The sequence below is a fragment of the Hyaena hyaena genome, unplaced genomic scaffold, assembly GCF_003009895.1.
Source record: "Hyaena hyaena isolate Hyena2069 unplaced genomic scaffold, ASM300989v1 scaffold_69, whole genome shotgun sequence".
NCBI classification, from domain to species: Eukaryota; Metazoa; Chordata; class Mammalia; order Carnivora; family Hyaenidae; genus Hyaena; species Hyaena hyaena.
The window spans coordinates 1,394,914-1,409,974 of record NW_024080702.1 but is presented as its reverse complement, the minus strand read 5'-3'; the positions used below and the strand labels follow the sequence as shown (position 1 = coordinate 1,409,974).

The following is a 15,061-nucleotide window of genomic DNA, read 5'->3' as shown; positions in this document are numbered from 1 at the left end:
CATAAAAAGTTTGTAACAAGAGACTATTTTACTTTAATTATCCCACATGAATAGATGTTAATACATATTTAAAAACTGGATGAATTCTTCTCCTCTGAATAATTACCCCATTTGAATAGTCAGCAGTGCAATGTTATAGAGGTAAGAGAAACTTACACAGAATCCAAATATAATACTATACCCTCAAATCTAAATTCTACCAATCCCTTTAATTTGCTTAAAAATGGCTGACGCAAATAAGTTAAAGAGTAGAAAATTGATTAGCTTCATTAGTATATAAAGACAGGGGAGAAGAAAGATGTCTCTGTCCATACTGGCACTGGACGCCGTCCCCCTTAAAGACGAACTAGGACTAAGTAGAGGGGAGGGAAGGAGGGGGTTCTGTGACACTTGGCCCAAGTGAACACTTCCTGAAAATCTACGTCCTGAACTCAGTTTTCTGAAATCACAGTGCTACCGTCTTAGGGCTCACTCTCAGCACCCTCTGCCTCCGAAGGCGCCTCTCCCTGTTCTTGCCCGCGATGCCCTTCTGCTCGCTGACGCCCACAGGCCACCTCCTACGCTCAGCATTACTCAGAGAGGTCTGCGCCACCAGGGGGCCCTGGGACACGCAGCAGCCCGTAAGGACCACAACCCAGGCCATGGGCATCTCCCCAGGAGGACATCAGCTGTACAAGCAGGCGCCTTTGGATCCCACAACCATGACAAGTGTCTGGTATATAGAACCTATCAGTTTTTGAAGAGTCTATCCTATTTTAAGTCATGAAGATACCTTCAAGATTCACCCTCTGGGAAATAATTTATTTCCTAAGTATTAGAGTTTCTTTTAATTGCTTTGATCTCTTGTATCTTAAAGAGTTAAGAAAAAAAATAGGAGTGAAAAATGCCATGTCGATGGCATTACATGAGTAATATCTGGTTCAGTTACTACTTTCCTACGAAAGTTTATAACTAAAACTCTGGTCAGTCACATATTAACTGAATAAATATCAAGAAAAAGTTAACATCTCTGTAATGTGAGAATAAAAATTTTTATCTTTTCTTGGTATGTGCCATTAACCCCTGTGCCTATCTAACCTGCTCACACACGGAGGACGTGCCCGGGGAGATGCACTTACCCTGACATCGGTAGCGTCTCCGTGCCTGATAATACTGGCCCAAGTGGCTGGCTCACTGCTGTTCTCAAAATAGTGAAAGACCTTCAACACTCGCTCCATTGCCCCAGGGGAACGTTCCACTCCAGTACCCAGATGAGTCTTGGTACTCGAATTTGGGGTGTGATTCAAGTTTGGGTCAAGGTAAGCAGCTGCCATTATTTTGCTTGATGCTATGTATCTGTCATACTCTGTAAGAGAAAAAAAATTATCAGCATACAATATTGGAGACCTATTAAAATGTGGTTAAGATCAATGAAAATGTGATATGCTGATCCTTACACTGACAACACCGTTCTCTGCTCTTCCCCTGTGGTGTGTTATATGCCCAAGGTGAGCATCAGGAGGACGGATGCCCCACCTACCAAGATACTCACTGCGTTCCCCACACCCAGGGCCCTACCTAATCCACAGTGGCAGAATAAATATTTGTTAAATTTTTATTAACAGATTAAGAGGCCAGGGGTCCTAGTTCAGCTCTGTTAAAAATCCACTGTGTTGGGGCGCCTGGGTGGCTTAGTCGGTTAAGCGTCCGACTTTCGCTTGGGTCATGATCTCGCGGTTCGTGGGTTCGAGCCCCGCGTCGGGCTCTGTGCTGACTGCCAGCTCAGAGCCTGGAGCCTGTTTCAGTCTGTGACTCCCTCTCTCTCTGACCCTCCCCTGCTCACGCTGTCTCTCTCTCTCTCCTAGAAATAAATAAAACATTAAAAAAATTTAAAAAAAAAAAAATCCACTGTGTTATCTATAAACGATGTAACTTAGCCATTACACTGTTTATAGATGACACGTTTGCAAATGTATTATCTTTTTAAAATCATAGCCTTTAAATCTGGGAAAGTCTCATAGGAAAGCCAAATATGTTAATTTTGCTGCCTACTTTTGACAACTTTGACGTGAGATACAAATTCTTTCTTCATACGATAAAAATTCAGTGAGAAGTTACTACATGTACTAGGCGCTGGTGAGGGAAGACTCTGGGTCAAAACCAAGTCCTCCCGTTGAGCCAGTCCCTCAGCAGGAGAGTCAGACATGTCACAACTGAAAACAACACAAAACCAGAAAGTAAACAAATCAGTGTCTGCTGGTGTGACAGGATGTGACAGGAAGACTTCCATGTGAATGTGAGGGAACAGCCCAGCCAAGACTAACACTCCCACTGAGAAAACTCGGATAAAAAACCAGCCCCAACAATATCTGGAGTCAGAGACACTGTGAGGCAAGCAGAACAGCAGGGGACACAGATGGGGGCATGAAGAGATGACTTTTACCAAAGGGTATTTGCCAATCCTGGGCCTTCAAGAGCCTGGAGATCAAAAACAAGTCATGGATGAGTAAAAAACCAGCCAAGCTTTAGGCAGTGAGCCACAAAGTTATGGGCACGGGGTCCCCAGGACTCTGGTGAGCGGATGGAGCAGAGAACCGAGTCACACACTTTGCTAGCTGTCCCCGAAGACGGTCACCAATCCTGAAACTTAGCCCATAGGGGGCCTGCAGCAGCTGAGCAAAGCTGGAGGTCGTGCAGGGGCCCAGAGCCCACCCGGCCAGGGACAGAAAACATGAGCAACATGACCAATAACCTCAGTGTACCCAGCAGAAAGCACTGCGCCCAGCCCAATTCACCTCTGTGAGGGAAATACCCACTAAATACTCACATGGGGCCTTCGTTGAAGCTGACCTCATGCCAGGTGAAAGAGTAAAGTTCAAGAAATATCAAAAGACTAAAATTATTCAGAGTATATTCCATGTCTAGCGTTAAGCTGGACAACAACAAAGTAATTATAAAATCCCCAATTGTCTGGAAATTAAGCAATGTACTTCAAGTAACTCATTAGCCAAAGAAGAACTCAAAGTATTTTGAATTTGAGGACACAATTTGAGGGCTTGAACTCACAATCGCGAGATCAAGAGTCACACACTCCACCAACTGAGCCAGTCAGGCACCCCCAAAATCTATACTTTTAAATGCATATATTAGAAATGAAGACTGGAAATTAATTATGTAAATCCATATCTTAACAACACTATTTAGAAGCCAAACAAAATCAAGGTTGTTGAAACGAATAAATAATACAACTGACATCATCCAGCAAGAGAGAAGACTGATCAAGGAAAGGAGAGTAGGAGAAAACTAACCATAGTGAGGAAGGAGCACAAGAGAAGGAGAAGGCTAATAGTAAGGTAGTAACAGAGGATGAGGTATCAACAATGGGGCATCGTGAACAAGTTCATGCCATGGAATACGAGAGGCGAGATGCACACACGGTTCTTTGCAAAGTACAGCTCAAGCCATAGAAGGTACTGCAGCACAAAACCAAAACCAGCAATACAAAGTGTAAACAGACCTATTCCGTTAAAAATGGTCAGTATCTGACCAAAATTCTTCCCACAAAGGAATAGCTGAATTCTTCCAACAAGCTAAGGAAGAAGACTATTAATCTTACAGAACTTCTTCCACTGAAAAACAGAGTATTTCCCAAGTTATTCTAGGAGGCCAGCAAAACAGGGATACAAGCCAGCCACAGACAATCTGAGAAAGGGCACAAATCAGTCTCACTTGTAAGCACGGGTGCAAAACTCTTAACATATTAGCAAATTAACACCTGTAAGATTTAAACATAGCATATTATGACCAAGAGGGGTTCATTAAAGGGATACAAAGGTGGTTTAACATTCATTCTTAACAGCAACAAAAGCTGGGAGCTACCACGGTGCCCTTAGCAGGCGAGCGGGTAAACAATCCATGGCCCTTCCAGACACTGGAGTGTTACTCAGGCTAAAGCGAAATGAGCTACTAACCCATGAAAAGACTTGGAGGAACCTTACATGCATATTACCCAGGGAGAGAAACCGATCACACTGCATGGTTCCCGCTACACACCAGCCTGTAAATGACAAAACCATAGAGATAGTAAAATTCTCAGTGGATGCAGAGCTGGGGGGCAGGGACAAACGGGAACACAGGCCATTTTTAGGCCAGTGAGAACAGTATGACTGTATAACGAGGGATACCCATCTTTACACACCTCCCACCTGTACACCACCAAGAGGAAACCCTACGGTGAACTACGGACTTTGGGTGATACTGATGTGTTCACGGAGGCTCATCGACCATAACACGTGCACCACTCTGGTAGGGGTGCTGATAATGGGGGCAGCTATGCACGCACCAGCGCAAGGGGCCTACAGGGATATCTGTACCTTTCCCTTGCTTCTGTTGTGAACCTAAAACTGCTCTTTAAAAAATGATCTTGGGGCGCCTGGGTGGCTCAGTCGGTTGAGCGTCCGACTTTGGCTCAGGTCACAATCTCACGGTTCGTGGGTTCGAGCCCCACCTCAGGCTCTGTGCTGACAGCTCAGAGCCTGGAGCTGCTTCAGATTCTGTGTCTCCCTCTCTCTCTCTCTGTCTCTCAGAAGTAAATAAAACATTAAAAATTTTTTTAAAAAGGTCTTTTTTTTTTAAAAAAAAGCACTCAATTAATTCACATTTCAGAAATGAGAAGAACCACAGTTGTCTTAATATACACAAGAAAAAGCATCTGAAAAGTTTGCCAACCACTCATGATAAAAACTCTTAGCAATGTAAGAAAAGGAAGACATTTTCTTGACCTGATAAAGAATATCTACATGAAACTGTTGGGAAAGAGCTCCCTGCCATGCCTCCAGGAACACAAGTAAGTCCATGGATGCCCACCACACCACTTCTAATTGACATTGTTCTGGAAGTCCTATTAGCCAGGTTCCATGGGCAAAAAAATAAGTAAAACAGTGGGTAAGAAGGAAGGAATTAAAGTATCATTATTCACAGGCTGCAGGATTATGTATGGAAAAAAATCCACAAGAACATACAGAGAAAGTACTGGAATTAATCACTGAATTCAGCAAGGCTGCCGGACAATCAAACAAAATCAACTATACTTCTGACTGCTTGAGCAATCTCTTTTGCTCCCCAAACGAGACAGTAAGGATGACTAAATCCAGCACCACTGATTCCTGGGAGGAAACACTACATCTCCAGAGTGCTCAGAGGGGCTGACGTTCTAGCGGCAGAAATCACTACTTGTAACACTCAGTGTGTCAAGGAAGGGCCAAACCAAAACCACTACACAGATACACTTCTGTGGCTGCAAATCAATGGCAAAATCCTTCCGAAGTCCGTAAGAAGTCGGCCAAAACATTTTTAAAAAGAGAAATCATTGCTATGTCACCCGAACAAAGCAGTTCAGGATACAATGTGATTTTGTTTTACAGTTTAGTTCTTTCATCTGCTGGTCCAAATCCTATTTGTGCTATAACGTCTCAAATTGGCAATATTTCCACCGCCAAGCCTTCTGTGACTCTTCTAGATAGTTCTGTATCGGATCATGTTAACGCCACCCACCCCCCTACCGATGGCATTCATGTCTGCCTTTTTGTTGGTCTTGAGGATTCTGAGATATGGGCACCGAGGCCTCCTCTTTGGCAGTCACCGAAACACAAGAAGTCATAAAACTTTGGTTTAGTCAGTTTGAGGGCTAGTCTCAACTGTGGAATGAGAAGTCCCAAGACAGGCTTTCTGGGACACTGACTACTGTTTCCCACAAGTGACAGAGTTCCCAGTGTTGCCTGTTGGCCTCCGTACGTGTTTCTGACCCGCAGCTAATGTACGGCGGGACGCCGGCTGAGACAAGCCGTGGCCTCACCGAGAGGCAGGCGCTGCAGGGCCCGGTAATCACAGCGGCCGCGCGCATCTTTTAGAACTTTTCAAGGCTAATCAGTCAGAGGCACCTGCTCCCTGAAGCACACTACGAACTATCTTTTCCAAACAGCTGTCAAAGAAGAGGAAACGAAAAGACTGTAAGAACTGAAACTGGTTTCTCATACCTCTCAGACTACCGTGGCGAAGGACCAGTTCTGTTTTGATTTCCAGTCTGACTCAGATCAATACTTACATAAAATGCAAGGAGAAATAACTTGTAGGAAAATGAAATTTAAAAATAAAAGACAAAAGCACAGAATTTCTATCAACAGAGTCAATTAACCAAATCACTATAAACGTTTCCAGCCAGATGCTTACACCGAGTTCTACCCCAATTCTTTCGCAGACGGTGACTTCCCAGCACCAAGGCCAGCCTGCCATGCTGGCTCTGCTGCGTCCGCACTGGGGCCTCAGAGGGCTCCGACAGCGCACACCGCCCCGTCCCAGGCAGCCCCGCACGGGGGCCCAGTGCTTCCTGCACCACGAATGCTGACCTCGCTGCCTCGGCACTCCCTTAACACAGGAGACACATCAAGGCGTCCTGGAGCCTAACTTTTTCTTCTCTTGGAGTTAGAAGGACAACCCCAAGTCAGGGTGTAAGGAAGCAGGGTGTTGGAAATGCTGGAGTTCGCCCTGAGCCTCCCCCGACAGTCTGGTATAAATGCCCCTAACACAGCAAGCACACACAAAAGAGAGAGAAAACAAACCTCTCCAGAGTTTCCTGAGGTGATAGTCACTATACACCCTGAGACCCCACCAAGACAGCAAACTGATTACACCTGAAATATGCCAGCCCTTCAATAAAACTTGAGAAGCTTGCCAGAACTTGAAAGAAGCAGCAAAGAATGCAAACTGATACAATTAAATTAAAAAAAACTAAGACATAAACAAGTTTGGAGACTTTTTAAGAAGTTGGCAGTGACCCTACTTAAAGTAAATCCTCAAACAAACTAGACTGGCATAAAAACTTTCTTCTCCCAAATTATGGTCTTTCACATAAGATTTGGGTTTCTTTTCTCATAAAAAGCCTACCCTGAATATTCTAAATTTCCTATACTGATTTTACTTAACAGAAGAGCTAACATTACTTAAATATATAATATTATAACATCAATATGTGGCAGCTTATATTTTCCAAGGGCAGCTACACAATACTCCATCCCCAACCCTCTTCTTCCAATGTGACTCTGGCTCTCTCTTCCACAGATGGCATCTGTGGTCCTTTCCCTCAAATCTAGGGGAGCTTCTGACCAGGCTAAGAAACATCCTATGCGAGGTATTAAAAGGCAAACTAGGTTCCCTTGCTTCTCTTGGGAGGCTCGCTCATGAAACAGGACGGCCATGCTACCCAGAGACACAAGTGGCCCGAGAACTAAGCTCCGAGAACCAAAGCCGGAGCTGAGTCTCGGGCTGACAGCCAACATCAACTTCCCAGCCGTGTGGCAGAGCTACCCGGACGGTGGACCCTCCAGCTCCCAGCTGTGCCAGCCTTGTGACCACCAGGGGAAAGAGACAGCTGTCCCTGGTGAGCCCTGTCCAGACTGCAGATCGGAACAAAATAAATAATTCTTGTCATTTTAAAACATTAAGTGTTGGGATGACTTGTGATCAGCAACAGGTAACTGACAGAACATGGATTCGAACTACAGCAAGTACAGGTGGTTCTCGGGGTGCCCAGGGGCACGGACCCATAAAATGACCTGATAAAGTAGTCTGAACAACACTTGCCTCTTCCTACCTCGTCCTAGAACAGAAGATACAGAGCGAGCATCCTTCCAATGCCTTGGCAAACTATCACACTCCTTTCCAAGTTCTGGGCCAGCATCTAACGTCTTATCATCCCTGTATGGTCAGTGCCGCACACTATCTCTGAAAACCCCTCCACTGTGAAACTGTCGGGGGCATGCTCTTCTTTGTCACAATTGTTCTCTTCATTTGTGTCAATAAATCCACTTTTATTTCCTAAGCTCATTTTGACTACATTAACTAGAAAGTCTGGATCAACAGCAAAGTCAGCTATTTTGTTCTGTAATTCTGGATCAGCTAGAACCTTCCAGAGTTGTCTGCATGGCGTATCTGCCGCCGCACCTATATACTTGCTGCTCTCCCCTTCCGGCCAGCGCTGGGTCCCTTCATCTGCATGATGTCACGCTGTAGCAGACAGCCTGTCCACACTCCCCACACAGGCTTTACAAATTGAAATAACTCCTTGATCCACAGGCCAAATTAATGAAACTCTGTCTCAGGGTCGCTCCGGTGGCTTACGGCAGCTTTATGCCAATTGAGGCCTCTCCCACTCGCTACACAGTCACTGACTTCACGTCTTCTAAGCACAACATCACTTCCAGTGGTACCATTTCTTGTTTCAATCCTGCATTTCAACTTTGTTGGCCAATCCCTTCCTTTGATTATCCATTTTTATAAATGTCACAGGGGCTTATCATTAGCAAAGAAGGTAACACAACCACACACTTTGCTGTGTATAAACTGAGTAACAGATGCACAGTGACCAGTCACCAATGGACTGTGACAGAGGGAGCATGATGGGCCACTGGTCAGTCACAATTCACCGCTCTCATTTATGGGTGATCTGTAGACTGAGTTTGTACTTCATACAATTAGAGCTGATATTTGTGTTAAACTAAAATCTGAGCCATTCTATGGAGGACTAGTATTATTTAACTAAACCATAGAAATTTATATTTGTGCATTCTAGAACCATGCCAAAGATGGGCTGCCTGTATAATAATTCAACTAATGTCTTTATTTAAAAGATTATTTTGGGGGGCCCCTGGGTGGCTTCATTGGTTAAGCATCTGACTCTTGATTTCAGCTCAGGTCATGGTCTCACAGTTCGTGAGTTCAAGCCCCACATCAGGTTTTGCACTCACAGTGCAGAGCCGGCTTGGGATTCTCTCTCTCTGCCCCTCCCCCCTCTCATACTTGTTTTCTCTCTCTCAAAACATTATAAATAAACTTTAAAAAAAAGATTTTTTGAATTTCATATAATATGGTAAACTATGTAAATCACTTACTTTATTTGAGGTATCACTGTAAAAATTTTAATGTTATATTTCTGATAATACTCAACATTAGATTTTAAAATCAACTTCAAATTAATTTCTAAGATCATTAATATTGAGACTTGGAAAGTAATCAGTGAGTAATTTTTGGAGACTTAAAAAAAATCCTAAGGAAATGAGGAATGGCAAAATAGAAAGAATACATTTGTGCTGAGTAACATACAGCCTTACTTCTATTTCGCCTACTTAAACATATCTGTTACTGGGGCACCTGCGTGGCTCAATCAGTTGAGCATCTGACTCCTGATTTCGGCTCAGGTCATGATTTTCAGGGTTCATGGGACTGAGCCTCCCATCAGGTTCTGCGTTGCCAGCGTGCAGCCTGCTTGAGATTCTCTCTCTCCCTCTCTCTGCCCCTTTCCTGCTTGCTTGCTCTCTTTCCCCCTCTCTCAAAGTAAGTAAACATTTAATAAATAAACATCTGTTATTCATAAAACCCACTTAATAAAGTGCTGATAAGATGAATAGGTTTTAAATTGAAAGTTAAACATGTTAAGTGCATCATAACCTACTTACTCATTTTTAAACTCAGAAAGATAGAGTATATTAAAATTACTAAACAAGGAAAGGCTGTGAATGATAATAAAGAAAAATTAAGTTCGAAAGACCTGATACACACCAGCTAGCCCTGGCAGGCAAATGGCCACTGGACAACAACCGTGATCTCTTTCCGGATCTTATAAAAAGAGGAAAACCTAGAAATAATCGGACATAATCTTTTCCATTTATCTAATTAGCTCAACTCCTAAAGCAAATGTTTAAGAGATTCTGTCCTGCGATCCAGATGGAAAACTGATCTTAATATTACCGTAACTTCCTATGTTGGGCATTTCTAACACTGCTAAGCCCTCCTCACCTCTGGACTTGAAAAAGAACCCAAAACTATGCTTTACAAGTGCTCTGTCAACCTAGAGTGTTAACGTAGTTAAGGTGTACTCTGTGCCGGACCCCCGACACTGACCGCTGCGCTGTGGAAGCCACCTCCGTGTGCTCAGGTGTCTGTGCTGACGGCCCCTAGGGGCACCTGCCCTCCCACTTCAGCTTAAAAGTTAAAAATCTATAGCAACGGGAGACTGGCCTTCAAGGCTGTTTATGATTTCAGCATGCCTTGAAAACAAAGGGGCTTTCTCTGTAGACACCACTCATTAAAAACGGGACAGGAAAAACGACTTAGTTGAGACAATGTCTTAAATAAACCGCGCTGACTGTGCCTGAAGCCTGACTGGCAGCCGTGAGGGCACAAGGAACACCCACTCCCGGAGGCCACCCACGCCAGCTGGCCTTACTGCTCCGCTGCCTCCAGGCTCGTGAAGACAGCTGTCCAGCTGCATGTACTGAATCCAGAAGGACTTCAATCAGACAACCAAACTGGCCCGAACAAAAGCGAGTGACAGGAGACAGCCTTATCTTCTGTTGGTTCAGTCTACTCAGCTGTTCCCAGCCGCTCCTGTCCTCTGCCCGATCTTTCCTTTCCCTGTTTTTCCAGAACAAGCACATTAGCCAACAACCTATCCAACTGCCTATTTGATTCTCTATCCCTAAAACTTTCTTTTTCTTTTTTAAATGTTTATTTATTTTGGAGGGAGGGAGGGAGGGAGGGAGAGAGAGAGAGATAGAGAGAGAATGAGAGAATGAACAAGTGGAGGAGATGCAGAGAGAGAATCCCAAAGAAACAGACAGGCTCCATGCTGTCAGCCTCGAACGCTGAGATCATGACCTGAGCCAAAATCAAGAATCAAATACTTACTCGACTGAGCAACCCAGACACTCCATCTCTAAAACTGTGTAGCAAGAACCTTTGAACTAAACCTATGAACCTAAATAGTGCTGCATTTCACCCCAAAACTGAGAACCACATTTCCTTTTATCTTCAGTACCAGAATATTATTAACCCCAAGACACCTAACTAGACTCTAGGCCCCATAACTAACCAATGATACTAATAGTTCCTTGAGCCCCTACAGAGCTCAGGGAATATGAGGAACAGGAAAAACTGCGAGCCTAAGGATCGGCAGTCTGGGACAGCACCCTCCCTCACAGAGCTACACGGAAGCTACTACACGGTCTTCACTTCTCTTGGGGTGTCTGTATCCCCACCCAGACCGACCGAAGTGCAGACCGACTGCTAAGAACCAGGTATCAAGTGGGTGTATTTGTATCCTCTCAAAACAGAACCACAGAACTAATTACTTTTTGTCAAGTCACATAACTGTCCCACGTACACTGGATCGAAATGAACACTCCAGTTACTTGCATTTTATTAATAGTTTGATGTGAAATTCTGCTGGGAAAAGACTGTAACCCTTTGCTCACTAGCACGTGTGAGGATTTCTACACTGGCCGGAAGTTCCCGAGCTATAGCACGGGAGCTGTACACTGCGGGTGTACCAACTAACCAGTGCACACTCTAAAGGCTCAGCTCAACAGCAATAAATTCATTGGCTCATAGTCTTAGGTATTCTCATTCCTCTTGACTACTTACTGGATAGCTGAGTTGGAACTGTAGGATAGGTATCCTGGCTAAATAATTTAGGAAAGTGAATCATTGATGGATCACCCCCCAAAAAAGTCCATTTTGGAACCCAAGAGGGACCAACCTGATCCAAGGGGCTTTTTCTCTCAGGCCCAAGCCAACTAGAAAACCAGCCATCACGAGGGTCCTCACGGTTTCCTGTAACTGTTGTGGTACCAACTTCCTCTGCTGGTGGACAGTTAGGTTCTTAAATTAGGTAACGAAGCCACTGTACTGAGCTAATTGAAGCTAGAGCAACAAAAGGAACTAACATGGACAAAAAGGGGGTTTGGAGAAACCATGAGGAAGAACATGGCCCAGAAGTGGCCTAACCAAAGAAGGGCTTCCAAGACAGCACCAGCCAAAGTCACACACACTCCACTGTTTCCGGGGGCACCTGCCTTCCCAGGCCTCCTCCACGTGCTCAAGGCAAACTTCGATGAACTGCAGCCAGTCAACCAGAGGTCATATCAAGACACCAATGTAGGGGCACCTGGGGGTCTGAGTCGGTTGAGCATACAACTTTGGCTCAGGTCATGATCTCACAGTTTGTGGGTTCAAGCCCTGCACAGGGCTCTGTGTTGACAACTCAGAGACTGAAGCCTGCTTCAGAGTCTGTGTCTCCCTCTCTCTCTGTCCCTCCCCCACTCGTGCTCTCTCTCTCTCAAAAATAAACATTAAAAAACATTTTTTAAAGACACAAATATAAAGATGCTGCTTAATAATCTCCACCTTCTGTAACAGAACAGTGACATTTAGTAAACAGACGAATGAACAATCCGGCCTATCCAGACCGCAGAGCCCCGAGCCACAAGAGGAATGAAGTACTGATAGCCCGACAACACGGATAAACCTTGACAACATCACGGTATGGAAAAGAAGCCAGAGAAAAGGTCACATGTTGTACGATCCACTTATATGAAAATTCCGGAAAAGGAAAATTCAGGGAGACAGAAAGCAGATGAGCGCTTGCCAGAGGCTGGGGGAGGGGTGTGCCTGTCAATAGGCGATGGGGCCGGACAGCAGTGAGGATGTACAGGCTTGTATGTATACTTAAAACCATGGAATGTTATACTCCAAAAGGACAATTTCACATTATGAGAAATTTTCTTATATGAATTTCATCTCAATTAAAAAAATTTTTTTAAGTATAATTTTCCTATCACTCCAAAACTTTAAAAACCAACGATGCTGAGTGCGGCAAAGATGTGGAGCAACTCGAGCTTTTACATGCTGCTGCCTGGGCTGCAGGTGTTTCAGAAATGATTTCTGCACTGGCTGAAGAGCTCTACACAGCCTGAGCAGCCATTCCACTCTGAAGCGTACACCAGAGAGAAACACAGGCCCATGTTCACCAAAAGACACATGCTGTGTTCAGAGCAGCACCAAGCATGTAGTTCAAGCCTGGAAACAACCCAAACATCCCTCAATAATAAAACAAACTGTGGTGTATTCTTAAGTGGAATACCATACAGCAATGAAAAACGAGTGAGCACTACGTACGACAACATGGATGAGTCGCACGGACGTTATGACTGGCAAAAGAGAATACAAAATTCAAAAATAGGCAAAATTGAGTCCCGGTGACAGAAATCAACGGTGGCCACCTTCCCAGGGGCACCAGCCACAGGGCGCTTTACACAAGAGTGTAAAGCAGAGTCCGCTGGGCCTGCACAGGAAATGACAGAGAGGTGTGGTGGCCCCAGCACATCTTGTGACACGTACCTCTACTACGAGCTCTCTGGGACTGACTGGTTGGCCAGTGGGAAGAATAGAAGGCAGGAAGAAATCTATTTCCTCATCATTCAATAAATGGTAGCTAATGTGACCCCAAATGAAGTGTGGCTGGATGGAACGGCCAGACAGTGGGTGGGAGGCTGGCTGGGTGTATCCGTGTCATATGACATGACCTCCAGGTCTCCGGGAGGTCACAACAGTATGGACTAATTCCTTGAAGCTAATTCCTTCTCAGGCTGAGAAGTCCATGCCTGATTCCTAATTATGTTTATTGAGCACAATCATCATGACAGATATCCTCAAACAAGTCTTTATTACTAACTGCAAATCTTCCAGATGAAAGAAACATGGTTAAAGTATTTTTCTGTAATACTACTTCATAATTAAATTAAAGATTTAAAGATGTAAACAATTAAATCAAATGTCCAAAATCAATGTAAAAAAACCTACATTAAAGAATTCCTCTTGCCCTTCAGCATTTCTTAGTTTATATCTAATATATTGTATAAAGCATCAAAACACTTTCCTTAGAAAGAACTAACTCGGGGCACCTGGGTGGCTCAGTTGGTTAAGTGTCCGAATTTTGATTTTGGCTCCGGTCATGACCTCAGGGTGGTGTGATCAAGCCCCATGTTGGGCTCTGCACTGAGCATGGAGCTTGTTTGGGATTCTCTCCCCTCCCCCCTTCCCCTGCTTGCATGCTCTCAATCTCTCTCTCTCTCAAAAAAAAAAAAAAAAATGTTAAAAAAAAAAAAGAAAGAAAGAAAGAACGAAAGAAAGAAAGGGGGCACCTGGGTGGCTCATTCGGTTAAGTGTCCGACTTCAGCTCAGGTCATGATCTCATGGTTCATGAGGTCAAGCCCCGCATCGGGCTCTGTGCTGACAGCTCGGAGCCTGGAGCCTGCTTCAGATTCTGTGTCTCCCTCTCTCTCTGCCCCTCCCCCACTCACACTCTTCTCTCTCTTTCTCTCTCTCAAAAATAAATAAATGTTTTTTAAAAAATTTTTAAAAGATTAAAGGAAAGTCAACAACCAGTTTTCTTGCTCAGGTGACAGTAGCAGTGACACCAGTCCGTGGAGATAAAGACACAAGCGGGGCAGACACCGCTTGTGTGACGAAAGGGGACGGGCCAGCGACGGGCCAGGGGCAGAAGAGCTGATTCAGCTGGGGTGTGTTATGGGTACAACACAGGCCTAAACACCCGAACTCAGGAATGGAGCCGCCTGGTGCCTGGAGTTAAGGAGCGGGGAGGAGGGGGCCGGACGTCTGGAAGAGCACTCTGGGAAGGGGAGGAAAGCTTCGGGCCCCGTCTGCTCTCAGGCTCGGGGGTGGGAGAAGCAGCTGAGATCCTGACTGGGACTCTCTGAAGTCTTTTTAAAAACCCTATGATTTCACAGCTATGCCTGAGTCTTGTACTCAGAAAGAGACCTACATTTATCTCTGGGAAAAGGCTGCCACGGGCACTCTCCCTGGGGAGCACTGGGCCGAAGCAAAACTGCATAGCGGCCAGGACCCCGAGTGTGCAGCTAACGTGCTGCGCGTGATGCAAGAGGGCCTTCCCTGATACGCCGAGACGCCTGGGCCTCAGGGAGGTCAGAGGGCTCCTGAGACAGGAAGGTCCGTGTCCGGACGGGAGGGCGGGGATGGTCCTGAGTTGAAGTAATTATTTATGCAGCACTTACCATGCCAGGGCTGTTCTAAGCACTTAAAAATGAAATAATTTGGGGCGCCTGGGTGGCTTAGTCGGTTAAGCGTCCGACTTTCGCTTAGGTCATGATCTCGCGGTTCGTGGGTTCGAGCCCCGCGTCGGGCTCTGTGCTGACTGCCAGCTCAGAGCCTG

General features: G+C 45.1%; 1 protein-coding gene and 1 non-coding gene across 8 annotated transcripts in view; one reads left to right on the top strand and one right to left on the bottom strand.

The window, feature by feature from the left end:
- Positions 1-15,061, bottom strand: part of PTK2 (protein tyrosine kinase 2) — a 253,318-nt gene that overhangs the window by 165,874 nt on the left and 72,383 nt on the right. For all 7 annotated transcript variants that reach the window (XM_039232967.1, XM_039232971.1, XM_039232974.1 and 4 more), the window contains exon 5: positions 1,119-1,345. In XM_039232967.1, coding sequence (XP_039088898.1) covers positions 1,119-1,345 — 227 coding nt within the window. The remainder of the gene's footprint in view (positions 1-1,118; positions 1,346-15,061) is intronic.
- On the top strand, positions 4,410-4,494 carry TRNAQ-UUG. Its single transcript has one exon. It is a non-coding gene; the product is annotated as a tRNA-Gln (tRNA).